Below are 18,097 nucleotides of genomic sequence, written 5' to 3' on the forward strand. Positions count from 1 at the left end.
CCCCCCCCCCAAGAGGTCTCAGACAATCGGCACTGCTCCGAAAGATGGTATTTGTTTACAAGACTGTACCAGTAGACAGCGTAACTGTCCACTTCAAATTTTGTTGAGATTCTTTAAATATTTTGAATAATATTTGACATTACAACAATAAGCCATACATTCATGGACAAGGGATAGTGTGTTGTCATTAAAATGCTGAATTATAGAAAGTGGTATTGACCTACATTAGGTTTGGAGACTATAAGACATTTAAAAATATCTTTCAACAAGACAAGTCAAAAGCCACGCTGGCGGTTACATTCAACTCACACAAACTTTGATATTACGAAACAATAAATACCCAAATATTGTTCAACAACACTAAGGTGTTCTTAATCCTCAAAGCCTCTTCTGGTTTAAAAAAAGATTTAGTCCAATGCACAATTAAAAAAAAACAGATTTTAAACCTGTTTCCCAGGTTGCTATTGTTTGCAGCATGAGAAAAATTTAAACAAGTTATTTTTTGGGACATTTTAAGTTTTGTTAAACAATCTTTTGATTATTGATTTTTCAGAAAATCCCTCGCTTAGTTCTGTAAATCGAATGTAGTATCAAAACATAAGAGTTACAAACTGGGACTTAGGTTGCACCGATTATTCGTAAATCCATTACGGAGTTTGTTCATCATAATTAACTACGAGTTAGTTTTAAAATTGGGGCTGGCAACTTTGCGACGATAAAAAGATGTCAGGAAGTCACTGCACCGGCCACCAATAAACTTGCTTTTTTTTGTACGAATTAAACAAACAAGATATTAAGTTTTAATTTCAGAGCTTTTGGAGTTCCGTCTTTTGTCATCTTCAGACAGAGCCACACTAGCTGTTTCAGTTTCCAGTTCATATGCAAAGCTAAGCTAAGCTAAGCGGCTGCTGGCTCCAGCTTCATACTCAACATACAGACATAAGAGTTGTGTCGATCTCCTTAACTAACTTTCGCAGGAAAGCCATCCGCCCGAAATCGTCAACGTTTTCCTTTAAATCAAATATCTTAGATAGTAAACGCTTTATTAATGTAGACTGTAACATAGCCTACTTTCCAAAGGTTAAGGTTATAGTGCGGTAAACAACTGCCAGTCCTTTTAAATATATTTTATAATATTTATTTTTATTATTTTTTATTTTATAAGTTAAGCGAGTAGTATTCATGAAGCTGTTAGTATTCATGCAGTTTAGCACAATTAGCAGATATGTGATTATGCTAACTTAGCCGATGTAATTCAGTCATTAAACGTTACTGGCATATCATTTTGTTATTTGAGGCATTTTTGTGGAAGTGCAAATTCTCCCAAGTTTACATTATTACACAGTTCAGATTTGTCAAATTCACTAAAATCTTTTTTTACTCTTAAATCTAAACAGGAAATGTATAAGCAAACCAACTAGTTGGTTTAATGGAAAAAAAGGTTTTATTTTATAAACAAACTAAGTTTGAATTTACGAACAGCTGCAACAAGCTCCAGAAAACAAAACTGTTGGATCAATGGAAAGAACGAAGAGACAATTTTACAATTCTTACCAATAACGGGGCAAAACACGCCCCTTTTGACCAGAGAATACCAGACCATCTTGTGACCTAAATTGCTACGCTAGCGTGGCAAAACACATCAGGAAATACAATATTTAGGACAGTTTCTTCAATACAAACCACTGATCCTGAGGTTTACCACTATTTAAATTATAAAATATACCAATACAGTATGTACTATAGAGCTTTGTTGACAATGGGTTAGTTATTTATTCAGCATCTAACCATATATTAATTCCAGTATTTGTGACATAAAACAGAAAATGAATGAATGTTATATGACTTAGTGCATCTAGTATGAAGAGCATGGTCCATTTAAATGACATTGCATGTAAGGCACTAAAGAATCTTTTACGCTAGTTTTATACAACCTTTTTGAAGATTGTTGTGGGGTAAAAATGTAGTTCTTTGCATTTGTGTGTATTCCTAATGGCGTATTCCTTAAGAATATCACCAGTGTCTTTGTCTGAAACGTTTCAAGGCTAACAAAAAGAACCCTAAAGTATTCCACATGGGACCAAACCTCTACAGATCAAGTTAAAAATGAACCAGCTTTATTTTTTGTAATTGTAAGTAACCTTGGGTTCTCAAAAACAGTCCACCCCGAAATGCCAGACTGCAGACTGGTGGATATATGAGGGGGATTGAATGCTGGCCACATGACTCGTCTCATGACTCTGCAATGTGCTCCTTGTTCAACTCCGGCTGCGGCTTATTAAACAGAGCAATGCAGCCATTCATACTTACCAGATACTAGTGTGTGCTTTTGTGCTCCTTTAGATTTAGCGTGGTAGGCCTTTTCCCGGCTTCCCGTCCCACACAAAGCGTTTCTTTTTGTCAGTCTCCTTTACACAAGATGAATATTTCAGATGGTTAACTTTTGTGTCTTGTCTCAAAAATCACAGTGCACTCACCACCATGAAATCACATATCTGATGAAAAAGTTTGAATTTTAGGCAATTTAATTGATGTCATAGATGTGTACATTTTAGGATAATTTCTGTGGTCCCTTAGGAATGTTTTGTAGTTACACCAAAGACCATGTGCAAAGGAGAAATGGTAGCTTGATACAGACTAATTCAGGATTTTGAAAGCTGTATGACAACTAACGAGGACTATTATTGTATATGGAGGAATGGAGTATCCCTTTTTTGATGTTGAATTTGATGTTGTATATCACATTTTGTGGCACAAAAATCCTATTAAAACGTTTTGCTTTTTTCGGCTTCAGCCAAAGTAACGTGGTGAAATTTACTTGTGACTCCATGAATGTCCTCCTATAGATCGATTTGTTTGATAAATCCACTGACATGAATGCAAATTCCTCTTTTAATGAAATCCAAATTAATGTGTATAAACAATAAGGATGCTAACAAAATCTGTGAGGATTGTATTTCCAGTCAGAATTACAGTATGACTTTTTGTGCATTACATAACCTAAACGTAAACATAACATGTTTATTTATTCCAAATGCAGCACTATACAGGATTTGTTCCAACAACCCTTTAACATTCTTGTACTTGTGTTTGATCTGCATGGCAACTTTGTTCCATAATGCATTAAAAAGCTTGGCTGCTTATGTACATGTCGTAAAAAAGTCCTGAATCATGTAGGTGACTTTGCTATCTTGGTTGTTCTAACAAAAATTATCATCCACATGAGAAATATAACCATGTCTTAAATGTTTTTTTGATTATAGTCCATGGTAAATATATGTTATGTGCCTGCATATTCTTTCCATCAATGCCTCAATGTGTAAAATAAAAACTGTATTTTTCTCGGATATAACCCATTTAAAGATGATAATTGACTCGTTTTTTGCTGAATCATAACCAATTTTGTCTTTGTCTTTACAACAATAACTGTATTCACTTACTATATACATTTTTGAATTCTTGTACCCTTCTATCACCTCTTTCTCACTTCTTACAGTGCAGCTGAGAGTAAATAACATCACAGACAGCAAATGTCAAGAGAAGAATGCACACTGTAATTACAATATTGGGCCAGATTCCCTCCCAATTATGGGTAATATTTTAAATATTTAAGATTGCAATTGGTCCTCTCACCTAGCAGGCACCCTAGTCCACTTCCAGAAAACAGTAGCATTGTAAAAATGCAGCGTTATTTAGAGCAAACGTGAAAAGAGTGGCTGCTGGTGGTGACATCAGCAGGCACACCTCCTCCTGACAGGAGCTTCCTCCACTTCACTGCTGACGACGAGGCTGCCGTTGGGTTCAGAGCTTTGGCCTCCGTGGGTGTTCTGCTCCATCCTCTTCATCACCAGGTCAAGCAGGGTGGTCACTGCCTGGTCCACATCGACACCCGTCACCGCACTCGTCTCAAAGTAGGGGATTCTGACGAGAACGGAGAGAGGAGATGCATGCTTCCATTGGCTCTGATGCAGACAACAAACACGTTTACGCTGCCTGATCACCAGGGGGACTCTGGTATAATAGTGAGTGCATGGAACAAATCGATGATTGGATGTGCCTGAACTTTCTTTATTTTGTTTAATTGTGGTGGTAGTAGCTCAGTCAGTAGGGAATTGGGTTTGACCAAAGTATTGTGATAGACTGGTAGCTGGTGTGTAATAACAAGAGAGTATGAATTGAAATTCCCCCTTGCGGGATTAATAAAGTATACATTGTTATTATTGTTAATTGAAGAAAGTTCTGGTTGTTTTTGAAGGCAAAGAGTAAAGCTTAATAGTTAGCGCTCAACTTCAATTGGCAATTTGAAATACCCCCCCAAAAAAGAAGTCATGGACTCAGACCTGAATTTCAACAGCCACATGAAGACAATTACAAAGTCAGCGTACACTGTGAGAGTATACTAAGGACTTATGTCTCAGCAGGATTTGGAAAAACTTTCTTTCATCTTCAGTAGACTTGAATACTGTAACAGTGTCTTGAAAGTTCTCCCTAAAAAGTCACCAAGACAGTCGCTGATTCAGAACGCTGCTGCTTGAGTCCTCAGTAAGACCAAGACAGTGGATTCTACCACTCCCGTTCTGAGGTTATACACTGTCTTTCTGTGAAAAGACTCAATTTTAAAATTGTACTACTATAAAGCAATTAATGTGCTTTTCTATTTTCTTTAGTGAATGTTTTTAATTGCTTTTTAAAGTTTTATGTAAAGCATTTTGAATTACCTTGCTGCTAAAATGTGCTATATAAATACGGTTGTCTTGCCTTGGCATGGATAAAACATAAGCTAACATTTAGTTTGTGATGCTGCTAAATCGATAGTTTACAACCGTTTGACTACTAAAAGAGTAGAATTTACTTTAACCTTGGTCACAGTTTGCCTATGTCTATTAGTCCTAAGCAGTGCAAACAAAAGTTTTTTTCTCGCCTGAAGAGCTACAACTAATCAGTATTTGGCTGAGAAAAAAAACCTGACGCACAGTTGGGAAACATCTCACTAGCACCACCCTGTTGTGGACTGGTGAAAAAGCAAGCAAAAGTCAAGGCAAACCTACTGTAGTGCTTGGTCATGAAAATATTGTAAAAACAATATATGTATTCATTTTCACTTCATGGAGAAAAAAGTCTAAAATATTATGAAAACATGTGACAAACACAAGGTAAATCAACATAAAAAAGTTGAAACTAACCAAACCAGACTAGTTAAAGCCACACTATGTGATCTTAATTATTTTCTTGATAAATGGATTATTAATTCAACTGGTCCAAAAAACAGTAAATAAAACAATTATATTTACTATAATATTAGAGGAGACTAAGAACATCTGCTGAAAAAATGTAGGGGTATTTCTGTTATACTTTATACTTAAAGAAGTTTAGCAATTATCAAAACAGCAATTATTATTATTAAAGAAAATCGATCAACGATATCTTTGCAACTCTACATTCACACTGATTGACGGGTTTTAGTACAATAGACTCCACACCATCTAAATTTAGGTTATTAGTTACTGACAAAGTTAAAGGATTTTATTAAATGATAGAATGTGTAAACAACACTGAACTGTAAAAATGGACAATTTAACAATTCTGATTTAGTTAAGAAACAAAGTCTGTTTTTATCAGGAACTCAAACTCTTCTATAATGTGTGTGAATATGTAAAATCAAACACTCATGTACTGTTTATGTACATTCAAAATTAATGAGTGAGCCTTAAATCCCCCCTTATAAAATTATATTGTTTTTTGGCCCCCAAGTACGGAATAAGTAGCAAACCAGGTGTTGTGTGTAAAGTGGCTCAAAATCTACCACTGCTTTAAATTTGATTCATGTTTTCCAATACACAGAGCCTGATTAACTGTTTTCTTGTGCTGCAAAACAACCTTACAGAGGGCTCCCAAAGAGATAAAGAGGAAAATGCAAACTACACGTGCCCTTCACACAGCCTCACAAACCGCCATTAACATGTGCTATAACTAACAAACAGTAGTACTTTGTACTTTGGTACGTCCTATAGTTTGTGAAGCCTTACCCATATCTGTCTGCCAGATCTCTGGCCTGTCTACTGTTAACATCCCTCACATCACGGAGGTCTGCCTTGGTACCCACCAACACGATGTCTGGACTATCACAGTAGGCGTTGGCCTGTAGCTGACCTGAACCAATACAGAGGAAGTCATTTAAACCCATGTAATGCAAATAGACATGCATGGACAAACTTTAAACTCTTTTAGCTGAGTTTCTCAACTCTCTCAACTTTTGCATCAATTTTAGTGGCAACAAGAGAGAGCATTGATCTAGTGTTGATCCGAAGCAGAGCAATGCTGCTGAAATGACACATACTCATCCAGTTCCTGACGTTGAGGAAACTTTGCTGATTGGTCAAGTCAAACATCAGCAGGAAGCCCATGGCATCTCTGAAGAAAGCTGTGGTGAGGCTGCGGAACCTGAAAAACAGATTTGTTTTCCATGATAATGCGCCCATATGTAGATTTAGTCTAGACTCATAAAAAATTATCTTGGCAATTGTTGGATGGATTGTCATGAAAATGTATATAGGCATTTATGTTCCTTAGAAGATGAATCCTACAGACTTTGATGACCAAGAAACCTTTCTTCTATTGCTTCCATGACGTTGAGATTTGTGGTTTTAAGTGAAATGTCTTAGCAACCTTTAAATGGATTGCCATGCAATTTGGTACCATAGACAGTTAATAAATGGACAAAGCCCCGCCGTAGACGTCCACTGAAGTCTATAAGAAGCACTTTTCTGGTTATGGCTGAGCGTTACTGCACAGCCTCAAATTGAGCTTGCCGACATAGATGTGAAGTGAGCAACCATTCTGAAAGTATAAGTCTTCTGGTAGCTGTGCCAAGAGAAATCTCAATCAATGTGTTTCTTGCAGAGACGGAGAGCGTTGGCATATGTAATGAGATAACATTGCCACAGGTTAATTATTGTTAACTAAAATGCTAGTTAACATTAATAATTAAACTTCAACAGCTAATGTTAGTCAAAACTGCCTGCAAGCTTCTCCTGACTCCGGTAATTTATATACTATGCAAAAGAAAGTCACGTGGTCATAACTCAATCGTTAGCCTATTTTTCCAAAAACGCCTGCTACGGAGCCATAACGTGAGATAAGGTAATGGAGCCACTGTGCCACTGTCGTTCAATAAGTAACTTGCTTTCAGACACTATTTATTCTCAGTGTCCCCAAGTTTGGATATATTGGTGGTAGGGTGCAACAGCGTAAATTTCCGTTTTGGGATTACCACTAGAAATCGCAAAAGCCAGAAATTTGGGGTTTTAAATTAACATGTCTAAATGTTAAGTCTATTCTGAAAATCAATGCTAGTTTTACCTCTCTTGTCCTGCTGTGTCCCAAAGCTGAAGGTGGATTTTGAAGTTTCTCTCAGTTTCTCCATCAGCACCTTTTCCTGTATACATCTGAACCCAACCAGAGAACAAACCTCTTAACTGGGTTCCATATATTTTGAGTTAAGAATTATCCTTGTATGTGTGCACCTAAACATAGCATCACTTACCACTCTCTTTTCTCTGAAGTCGATGCCCACTGTTGTTGTGAACTTGCGGTTAAACTGGTTGTCGGTGTACCTGTAGAGGTAGGTGGTCTTTCCCACCCCTGAGTCGCCGAGTGCCAGCAGCTTGATCAGATAGTCATAGTCCTGGTCAGCCATTGTGCAGCTAAGTGCTCAACCTGCCACAGAGTGGAACTCACAGTACACTGCTATGCTGTTTTGATAATGAACCATAAGAGTTTAGAGAAAGCTTGCACGTTCACAACATTTAAAGGGTGAGCAAACTAGAAAAGAAAGGTGAAATAGTTCCACCTAAGCTGCAGTTTGAGGGCGCAGGACCATAACCATCACGTAGACTTATTGGGACGTCATAACTCCCAACTCATTAGGCTTTGATCTGAGAGGGGGTAGCACATGACTAGAGTTGGCTTCCACATGAGCAGTCAAATGTCTTGCCAGTGTGTTCACACTTTGCTGAGTGAAAAACAGAGCCTATTTGGAAGACAGACCTCTTTATATTAACTATGGACATGGCAGACAGCTCAACACTGCATGACACAAAATCCGATTTGATTATGCAAGAGATGGTTGAGATGTCCCATGGGCCAAAACAAACCTGAACACAACTATTTGTTTTCTTTAGCATATCCACAATTCCAGGGTGCATTCAGGAAAAATGTATGGTCAACTCAGATTCCTGCACCACAGCAGTGACAGTACAAGGGATACTACCATTAAATCTAGAGTCATTTCCCAAGTGCATGACTAATGGTATTAGATTTTTTGCAATCAACAGAGTGAGGAGACGCTGAGTTACAAATCCTTTAACCTGCAGCAGTTTCTGTCCTGATTTGACAAAACACCATTCAAAAAGTATGTTGGTGATTTCCTCAAATACCAACTGACAGTTTCACAGGTCCCTTAAAATGACAACAAAAAGTAATATTTATCTTACCAGTCTATCTGCAGGAAGTGCCAACGCCCATTCAGATGTCGCTCAACTCGTCCTGATTGAATAAGATAATCGCTATCATGATGCGATGGCACATCCTGAACCTTCCCCCCCCTTCTTACATGTGATCCAAGGAGGAGTTTCGAGCCAGCAACAACCAAGTGGGGCTGTGCTTACAGACCTTGTGTTTTCCGGTATTTTACATAAGGGAAAAAAAGGCTCTTTGAAAACTTGATGTCAACAAATAATGTGATCCTCTGTGGATTTCAGGGAAAATCGTCCAACCAAGGGTCAGGGGCTTTACTTCTTGAGGCTAAGAAAAGTAATCCTGCTTCTCTCACCAAAGTGAAAACAATATGAAAACAATAAACCTGAAAGCGAGAGACTTAATTAAGGCCCCCTAAAGATTTTAGAATTTAGTTTTAGCTTTGTTTACAAATGGACATTGTAACATAATATGGTCACTTCAGGAAAAAGGGGATTTCACACATTATGTCCAAGTCACAGAAAACCCAAGCAGTTTGTACAGTACAGTTTTTAAATCATTATTAAGTTTTATAAACAATATATTCTTATTTCCAAAACAGCAACTAATATACATATTAACAGTGACAAATAGGGCTGGGCAAAAAAACAGAAACATCTTACCAAACAACTTGAAATAAAGATCAACTTGGTCAAGCTTACATTTTTTTGTTCTGTACTATTTGGGATTGTCAGAGATGCTAATCAAACGTTACCAGTAATTGATGACAAATTCCCTTAATAGTTTTTTCCAGAAATCAGTCCTACATATCTGTGTAGCTGTCTTTTTTAGTTGGATTTACAGTAGTGTCAGCAAAAACCCTAACCAAACTGTTTCTTGCTAAAGAGACATCATAGAATACTGTTGAATGTTTCTTTTATTTTGTTTACTCCGTGTATATATATATTACGATAACAACTGAAAAGGTCTTTAAGATAAATAACATAACAACCAAATAAGAGTTTGTTTTCATCATAAATTACCTTAAGCAGAAGTTATGTGTCCCTCTCTAACTGGGTTTGAAATACTTGAACAGACTGTTTGCATGGCTGCCTTTTCCTGCAGCCTTTCTGTCTTTGGTCATCAAGCTTCTCCCTGGTTTCCTGGATGAGGCCGTCTTCAGGATAGGCTTCTGTTGCTTCCATTCAGACATCAACTCCCTCTGAACGTCCAGCGGAAGCTCAGAAAACACCTTAGGGTCCACATTTCCTGGGAACTCACAGTCAGAAGACTGGGGGAATGACGGTCTCCCTTCTTCCATGACGTTTTCTTCTGGAAATACGTATGTGCCTTCAGGCCTGTGGGGATTTACAGTGGTTGGCCTGTTAGATGGAACCAATTTTTCTGCAGCTTCTTTTATGTCTTTAATTGTTTGCGAGTCTGCAAATGACTGTGGCGACTTGTTTTTTGTTATGTAAGGGGCATTGACTGCAGATGAACTTGATGAAGTGCCAGGTAAAGGGTTTGCAGAGGCAGGAGATAACAACTCCTTCTGGATTTCTTCAGGGAGAAGCCAGAACACTTCGGGGTCAACATTCGGGGGCAACCGGTGTGCGATATTTGTTGCTCCAGGGTCTGACCTCGCTGTGCTGCAGGATACTCTCTGAAGCAAAGGGTCTTCTACAGCAACAACAGGGCTCTGTTTTCTTTTAAACCCATGTAATGCTGCCTCCGAGCTATGAGGGCTTTTTGTGGTTACTGTCTTTTGTGAGGTAGGCTCAGTAATAAAACATGGCGTGCTGAACTGATGATCCATGCAGTTAGTATCGCCACTCTGAGAGGATTCATCCTATTGGAGAATAAAGGAGAAGGGGGACAGACACTTTCAGGAAATTCAGAGTACTAACACACTATTTCTAAGAAGAGAAAATCCTGTAGGCATCACATAACACAGTGCGAAGGAATAAAATCTCTTCAGCATTGAGTAAGCATAAAGCAGGGCTTCTGCAGGATTCAACATGTTTAATTTAAGACATTTTAAGACATTTTTAATACAGCATAAATTGCTATTTAACTGTTTCTTGATCATTCCATCGAAAGTCAATTAAAAATAGTTAATTTCCTTTTTACTGGTTCTACTTTAATGTACTGCAATACCGCGATAATAAAAAGGAACCTGAATTCAGTACATCTTAAAATCTTTCCACTTTCCTGCAGATGCCCTGGTGAAAATGAAGATACCATTATCTGAACAGTAATAACGAGGCAAGCCAGATAATAATGGATTACTTCACTGCGCTACCTGGTGTTGTGATGAGAAGATTTGTGTTTTTCTGGCAGACGTGCTGTGTGTGAAAAAAGATTTAATGGAGCCCTTTCCGCTGACCGCAGCTCCTTTGCTCTGCAGGTTACTGAAGCAAACGTTAATGAGGGTGAGGTGGAAGGCAGCGCTGCTGTCCACCATCTTGTGGAAGAGCTTCATAGCCAACGAGGCCAGCTGGACCACAGTGTCATCACTGCTGTCTATAGACAAATAACAGAAAGAAACACATTAATGGCACTTTCGGAGAGCAGAACAGCTTTTAAAGGTGTTGCCTAATGTAATGAGTCAAAATTGGCATGTTGTGTGAGTTAAAGTTTGACTTCAGCAGACAATATTGTTGCACTTATGGCATTTAAAAGCCAACAAATCATGGTGCACAATCTAGCTAATGTTTAAACCCTTTGAGGATAGAGTGAACTCCATAGTATTGAGGCATAAAGATAATGTAATTGAGTGCTGTATTCAACTGAAAACAACCAAGTACATTCATGGCAACCAGTGCTAAGGGCCAAATACACTCAAGCATTTTTACGGTGAGTGGAAACTAGGGATTTAACGATATGATAATGTAACCTCTAGGTTATAGTGAGCATAATTATCACAGTTTTTGGTATCATGAAGGTATTAAAAAGTGTGTTCAGTGCCTTTAGCAGCGACTTTTTTCCTGCACGTTCTGCAGACATGACTATCTTCAAATCAACTGTCCTTTGGCATTCTTATAACCAAAATATGCCCATGCTTCTGACTTAGTCCTCTTAGCCCAAGATTCCTAAGCGCTGTCATCATCTCCTTCCACCATGATTCCAACTTCAAGAAACACACATTGTGGACTACACACTGCGCCTGCGCGGCAACTTCAGGAGACTCGGATGAAGCTGGGAAGGATTAAACACACGGTTTTGGCACCATGGTAATCCACTGTGATAATAATGATATTTTAAATGAAATGTGAAGATTTTTATTGTGGTTTAATGTTACAACGGTAATCATTACATCCCTGGTGGAAACCCTCATAAAGTGTCTACATATGCCATGTTGAGCTTACCAGAGGAGATCTTCTGTCCTATGTGGTTGGGGATTGGACACTGCCGGCTTTCTCGACTGAACCACTTGTTGGTCGCTGAGTATCTACGGATGGTCAGCCGGAAGGTTTGAGGCTGCCTGCCATCTTTGTACATCCTAGTTTACAAACAGATGATAAGAGGTTAGATTCAGTGGCCACGAGTCGAGCATAAAAGACTACAATGACAAGTATCTCACCTCTCCACCAGACTTCTCAGGAGTTCTTGAATCTTTTCCAAAACTTCTGTAGTTGATGACATTTTCTTAAAGGAGTCTTCGTCACTGAGAGACTGAAACATGAAGAGGATACTAATTAAGGAAATATATGGTAAAATAGAACATGTTTTCATCAGAAGGGAAAGTAATTAAGAACTCAAAATTACAATGTCAGCAATGTGTATGAGTGTGCAGACCTGTACGAGCGAGTCGACAATTACTTCTATCATAACAACTTTGAGCTTAGAAGACACAGGTCATTTCCGGGATATCCTAGCCTACCTGAGGGGCCCCAGAAAGGACAACAGGTGAGTCATCAACACCAAGGGCCAGATTCTTTAGGCGCTGAGCGCTGGGAACTCCAAACTCTCTAATCAAGTCATTCAATGGGAAGAGCTGAAGGTCTTTCACGCTGACCAATCCTAGGGCTTGAAGTCTCTTAGCAGTTTGGTGACCCACTCCTAAACATACATGATGGGACAACGATTGTATTGTCAGGGATACTTTATACAAGTGACATGGGTCAAAAACACATTAAAGAGCTTTCAATTGAAAAACATTAAAGCAATACTGCACACAAAAGTGGTAAGTGCAACAAAGTTACACATAAGCTGAGGTAAACATTTATACCTGGTACTTTGCGGACACTGCTCAGACAGCCCATGATGTCACTGACGTTCTCTGGCAGAAGGGTGGTTTGCTGATTGGGTTTGAAGGTGCCCGACACTAGTTTGGCCAGTAGCTTGTTTGTGGCAATGCCTGCGCAGCCAGTCAGACCCAGTTTGCTGTGGATAACTTCTCTCAGCTCTGCTGCAATGTGTGAACCTAAAGCCAACCTCGGATGATCACTGGGTTTGACATTTGCACCTGGGCAGGAAAAGAAAAACAGAAATGTACCTGTGGTTGTGTAAAACTAACGTTCTTTAAGAGAATCCAATAAGTTAACGTTTCCTGTGGTGGGAAACTGAGAGTGCAATGCAAATATTTTACAAGTGGCAGCTTCTTGGCTTGTTTCATATCTCATTTCCTGGTTACCATGGGCCAGATGTACATCAATGTACAGAAATACACCAGAACAACAGGTGTGACTTACTTAAATGGTTGTAGATATGTCCTTTGAACGAAAGGTTGTTAGACTCTGGCGTCCGTGCAAGCCTTCTTTCTACCATATGTGTAATGTCCACAAAGTTTTCATCAAATCCAAGCCTCTCTACCAGTGGACAGTAGGACATCAGCAGCTCTAAATGATGACACAAAAATGTAAAGAAAGAGGAGCAAAGAAACATAAAATATACAGGATAATATTTTGCCAAATAGTTTTTAATAGCTATCAGAGAATAGAGTGAACTTGTTGCACTAATCTGTGAGCTATAATGTGTATGGGGACATTAAAAACAGTAATAGTAATAGCGCAGCAAGACAGTGAGAATTTTTTTGTTGAAAATGATACTCACATGTTTTCTCACTTACAAAATGTCTTGTTTTTGAATTGCATTCTGACTTCTAAAAGTTACTGTTAGTGTCTAGACAGAATCTCTGGCACTATTTCTGAGAGACTGATACCAAAACCTGATACATTTGTTGTTTTGTATGGATGTTTTAAAGCTTCCTAAAGTATTCTCTGTTACTACCAAACAGTAAATTGGCACACATATAAGAGATCAGATTGTGAGAAGAGATTTATTGGTAACATCTTTTTATTGAGGGTGTTTACTGTGGATTTTTACTAAATGATAAATCCTTTTCTAAATACTGTACAGTTTGTATGAGAATACAGCTCTATTTACCGAGCATCCTGCATACCTGTCAGCTTATAGGACATTTCTCTGTAGTGTGTCAGGTCTTCTCCTTTAACCAGCACCAGCTGAGGACATCTCTCCTTAGCATCAGTCACAGACATCAGCTTGGTGACACCCTGATCTCTTGCCACATAGTTACATGTGACTATGATGTATTTCTGCTGAATACCTGATGATTTGAGAAACATTATTGAACCATAAGAGTATTCTTTCACCTTTTATTCCTCCTCCACAGAGGATATTTTGTATTAAATCAGTTTACCTAAAGGGACTTCTCTGAGGGCTGGGTTTCTGATCATTTCAACCTGAGCATAAAAGCAATCCAGGTCAAAATGCAGAATGACTCTGTGTGCAGGTGTTGTTCCGGATGTCTTATTGAGGCTTGGACCTAAAACAAGAGATCATTTACATACATTAATTACCATATGACACGGTGTTAGACAGAGCCGTGTTTCTATTTGAATGTCCAAAAGCCAGAAAAACTGTCCAAACTGTAAAGTTATCCAAAGCCTATCCCTGTCTTCATCCTTTACCAGAAACAGCAGCGGGGCTGAGTGAGATTGAATCCACGAAACTGTTCTTCCATTCGGTGTCATCCTCTTCCATCTCATCCTCGCTGTTAGCCATTTCAAACAACGCAAATTGTAAGTGTTTTATAGATTTTGATCTATCCAATTTTAGACTGGTATTGTTGTGACTACGATATGGACAGTGAATCACTAGCTGTCCTATCCTCGTGTAGGTCCCACTTCCGTTTGATGCAGCGGCGCCATCTGCCGGCGCGGAGGGATTAGCTACGGCGACACAATGGACTTCTGTCAACTCTCGTTAGTTTTAATATTATTGTTTTTTTCGGTGATTAAACTACTTTCATCTCCAGAAAAGCTTGAAAAAGTTACATATTCAGGGACACATTTTTAAAATTTGTTTTAGTTGACTTCATTGTCGTCTCGCGACCGCTTGCAACCTGAACAGAGCCTATATAAGCGAAGCTGACATCACGAGCGTTTCATTTGCAGCCTCCGAGGCTCAACCTGTTGTACGACGGTTAATTAATCAAACGAAACGGTTTTTGCGTATTTTGAAAAGTGGCGTTTTTCCTGATGTTTCCCTCGTCTGGCCTCTTTGCTTGTATACATTGTCCTTTTTCAAAACGTGGGCATTGTGAGCGGCCTCACTGTTTGTACAAACATGCCACAGAATTGCGGGATACGTTTGGTGCCTCGTATAAACCATCGATAGTTGTTGCAGGTTAGTGTTTTTCAGGTGTTCCTTAGCTTTGTGTCTTTAGCCTAAAAGTTTGCAATTGAATATACAAAGTAATTCATGAATAAAGTTGGTTAAATCAATTTCAAACTTTTTGAACAAGATTGAAGATGAAGCAATCACATTTGTACTAAATTTCTTGCCTTCCTGACGTTTCTTTTGCATTCAAATAAGTGTCCTCATCCTTGTAATGTTAAGTTATGTAGTCTTAAAATGAGGCACATTTGTTGGTCTGTTAGCTTGTTTTTAAACGGTCTTATGGACATAAACAAATTCTTAATTCAGGTGCTTAAATGTGTTCTGAAACACAAATTATGGTTGTGTAGAGATGTTGATTCTACACAGCTACAGTACAGGTCACATCACCAGCACTCCCAGCATCTTATTTATATTTTACTAAATTTTACCCTGTATTATTTTGCACCATAATGCTAATAAGTCCTATATCGTATTGTGTTTGTATAGGACTGCAAAATGTCTATCCAGTGAACAATGAGACCAGAGAAGACGGCCTCCAGGAGCTGGAGCGGATCAACAAGGAAATTGAAACTGTAAGGCATGAGGTGGAGCAGGAGCAAAGACGACTGTCACGCTACCAGACTGTACAGGCAGAGAGCATAAACACTATGCCTAATTTCTCTGTTTCCAAGTCTGAGACTGCAGATAAACATGTAGACATAGGTTCTTATGGGCTGTCTTCATGCACAGACTCAAATAAAACATTCTCCCGAGCAAGGAAGTATGTGGTTGACAACTCAAAACCAAGGACTGACTTGGAGTATGACCCCCTGTCCAACTTTTCTGCTGGCTTACGGTCTTATAGCTCATCAGGTAAAGAGCAAAAAGTGAGAAATGGACCGGGTTCGAAACAAACAATTAACGCTGTACCTTGTGACCAAAAGAAGCCAGTCGCATGTCAGTCGCCGGTTTCCAGATCACCATCTCCAGAGCCATTTGATGACTCCAATGAAGACTGCGTCCTGATTATTGACATTCCGCCCTCGCCTGACAAAAAGAGAGCAAGAGTTCAGAAACCGGTTTATTCTGTTGGTGGCAAATCCCTCCATGTAGCTATGGTTGAGGAATCGGAGGAGGTCCAAACACCTATTTCACATCTAAATACAGAAGCGTGCAAGGTAACATATCAACCTACATCAGTGATGGAAGGCAATAGGGTTTATAGTAATTGCAGTGCTGAAAACAATCACAGTCCATCAAATCTTTATGAAAACAAAGAATGTGAAAATATATCGGTTGATGGAAGTGTAGTTAATTTAACTGGCTGTTTAGAAGACTTGCAAAGTGAAAGTCAGAAAATGACTCACTTTCATGCTACAGAAACATTGCAGACACCTACAAGTCCTCCTGCCACCACAGACCTGCAAGATCAAAACTGGAGCAATCTGGTGGGGGAAAAGGAAGAAAATGTGTTTCAGGTGGAATTGCCTCAGTGTGAGCTGACACATTGTGTTAAGAAAATGAATCCACAGCAGCCACATAATTTTCCACCATCAAATTCACTTTTTTATAAAGCTCCAATTGCTAACTCAGACTTGCCATGCAGACAGCACACCAAGCAAGCCCTGACAGGAGAACAGCCAACTCAGAACAGGGTTAGTAATCAGTGGTCTTCCACAAAATGTGTACCATCAGTGCTGCCGCACAGCCAAATAATGTCAAGCAAAATTCCAGGACAGATTCAGGCTAAAGCTGCTGCACCTGTAGGCTACCTGGCACCAGAAGAAACGGCTTTAGACAGTAGCCAGACTTGGCATAATTCAGCATCAAGTTTGGCCAACAGAGCTGAATTATCTTCAGGATCAACTGAACAGCTTTTCGGGACAGAAAATGAGGCTATAATCATTTGTTCCAGCTCGGATGATGAAAGTGTACTCAACTATTCAGAAATGGAACTGTCTGACAGTGACCCAATGGAGGAATGCTACAGGATCTTCATGGAGGCTAACGAGGATAAGGGAAATGATAAGCAGCCTGAAGTGTCTGTAAGTATGGTAAAGACACTCCAGATCCAAGATGAAAAACTTTGACCCTGTCTAAGGAGCTAATCCCTTTCATTGTCATTTTTAGGTTGGAGCTATGGCTGAAGAGAAACCCAGTGTTAAACCCCAAGCATTGCCTATAAAGAAGAGAGTGGCTCATGAAGCCAAACATACAGAGGTACATGAAATGACTAATCTTAAGTCTCCATATTCATATATGGGGAAGCACTAAATATAAAACGAATATTTCAGAATGACCTTTTTCCTCTGGGCACTACCCTCTTGAGAATAACATTTTACGAATCCTCATGAGATCATTTTAAGCATTTCACTTTTTTCTTTTTCCTGTTCCTTTCAGCAGCCAGTAGCTAATAGCAGACCCCAGCCCCAGGTGCTTGTTCCTTTACGTGTGTCAGGGTTTGCCTCCCAGCCCTCCATCACCCCCAAGATCCAGCAGGTACAGCAGGGAGCCTCCATGTTAACTGCTTCAGTTAAAGGTGGTCAGGCTTTTCTTTCCTCCTGTCAGCGGAAGCCAGACACCCAGACTGCACCTTTTCCTTTAACCCAAAGCCCTGAAAACCTGCAGCCTGCTCCTGTGCAAAATAGTAAGCATCTGTTATCTGTTGGGGATAAGATTTATTAGGGTCATTCTTTAAGAAAGATTAGTTAAAATGAACATCAAATAGTGTCACAAAACAAAAGGAAAATTAAGAAACAATTTACTTAATTATCTAATTCCAAGGTTGAAGCCTTTATTCAATTAAAATATTAATTCTCTCATGTGTGATGTTGACATTTTACCAGTAAAACATCTGTAGACCTACATACAGTCTATGTAGATCAAGCAGCATTTACTTCCTGTGTTTTGTATGCAAATATTTTGTGTATATATATATATATACACTCACCGGCCACTTTATTAGGTACCCCATGCTAGTAACGGGCTGGACCCCTTTTGCCTTCAGAACTGCCTCAAT

At 39.1% G+C, this 18,097-nt stretch overlaps 4 protein-coding genes across 8 annotated transcripts in view; 2 read left to right on the forward strand and 2 right to left on the reverse strand.

Annotated features, from left to right (window-relative positions):
• Nucleotides 1–467, forward strand: part of LOC117945535 (sia-alpha-2,3-Gal-beta-1,4-GlcNAc-R:alpha 2,8-sialyltransferase-like) — a 6,075-nt gene extending 5,608 nt beyond the window's left edge. Inside the window, exon 4 of the mRNA XM_034873095.1 lies at nucleotides 1–467. This exon is cut by the window's left edge and continues 802 nt beyond it. The gene's annotated coding sequence lies outside the window, so the exon portion shown is untranslated.
• Nucleotides 468–2,786: 2,319 nt separating this feature from the next.
• Nucleotides 2,787–8,688, reverse strand: LOC117945536 (ras-related protein Rab-27B-like). 2 transcript variants are annotated; one of them, XM_034873096.1, is made up of 6 exons: nucleotides 8,493–8,688; nucleotides 7,544–7,716; nucleotides 7,360–7,445; nucleotides 6,338–6,441; nucleotides 6,027–6,150; nucleotides 2,787–3,921 (listed from the first exon to the last, which is right to left on the reverse strand). In XM_034873096.1, exons 2-6 carry the CDS (start codon nucleotides 7,694–7,696, stop codon nucleotides 3,732–3,734), a joined length of 657 nt encoding a protein of 218 aa, XP_034728987.1. In that variant the 5' UTR covers nucleotides 7,697–7,716; nucleotides 8,493–8,688; the 3' UTR covers nucleotides 2,787–3,731. The 2 variants fall into 2 exon arrangements, with proteins under 2 accessions (XP_034728987.1, XP_034728988.1); XM_034873097.1 differs by having other exon boundaries at nucleotides 7,544–7,751.
• A 335-nt stretch (nucleotides 8,689–9,023) lies between these two features.
• poli (polymerase (DNA directed) iota) lies at nucleotides 9,024–14,652 on the reverse strand. The gene is made up of 10 exons (XM_034873089.1): nucleotides 14,388–14,652; nucleotides 14,117–14,242; nucleotides 13,859–14,023; nucleotides 13,149–13,295; nucleotides 12,686–12,922; nucleotides 12,338–12,516; nucleotides 12,038–12,129; nucleotides 11,823–11,956; nucleotides 10,757–10,977; nucleotides 9,024–10,303 (listed from the first exon to the last, which is right to left on the reverse strand). The coding sequence occupies exons 1-10, from the start codon at nucleotides 14,479–14,481 to the stop codon at nucleotides 9,524–9,526; spliced, it is 2,175 nt and encodes a 724-aa protein (XP_034728980.1). The 5' UTR covers nucleotides 14,482–14,652; the 3' UTR covers nucleotides 9,024–9,523.
• zgc:152968 (uncharacterized protein LOC564848 homolog) overlaps nucleotides 13,106–18,097 on the forward strand; it is a 10,788-nt gene continuing 5,796 nt past the window's right edge. For 2 of the 4 annotated variants that reach the window (XM_034873084.1, XM_034873086.1), the window contains exons 1-4: nucleotides 14,864–15,105; nucleotides 15,586–17,123; nucleotides 17,209–17,298; nucleotides 17,479–17,725. In XM_034873084.1, coding sequence (XP_034728975.1) covers nucleotides 14,958–15,105; nucleotides 15,586–17,123; nucleotides 17,209–17,298; nucleotides 17,479–17,725 — 2,023 coding nt within the window. In that variant the 5' untranslated portion in view covers nucleotides 14,864–14,957. Of the gene's footprint in view, nucleotides 13,313–14,863; nucleotides 15,106–15,583; nucleotides 17,124–17,208; nucleotides 17,299–17,478; nucleotides 17,726–18,097 lie in introns of those variants that run through there. The other 2 variants (XM_034873088.1, XM_034873087.1) reach the window with 2 other exon arrangements.

The sequence above is a fragment of the Etheostoma cragini genome, chromosome 5 (genome assembly GCF_013103735.1).
Source record: "Etheostoma cragini isolate CJK2018 chromosome 5, CSU_Ecrag_1.0, whole genome shotgun sequence".
Lineage (NCBI taxonomy): Eukaryota > Metazoa > Chordata > Actinopteri > Perciformes > Percidae > Etheostoma > Etheostoma cragini.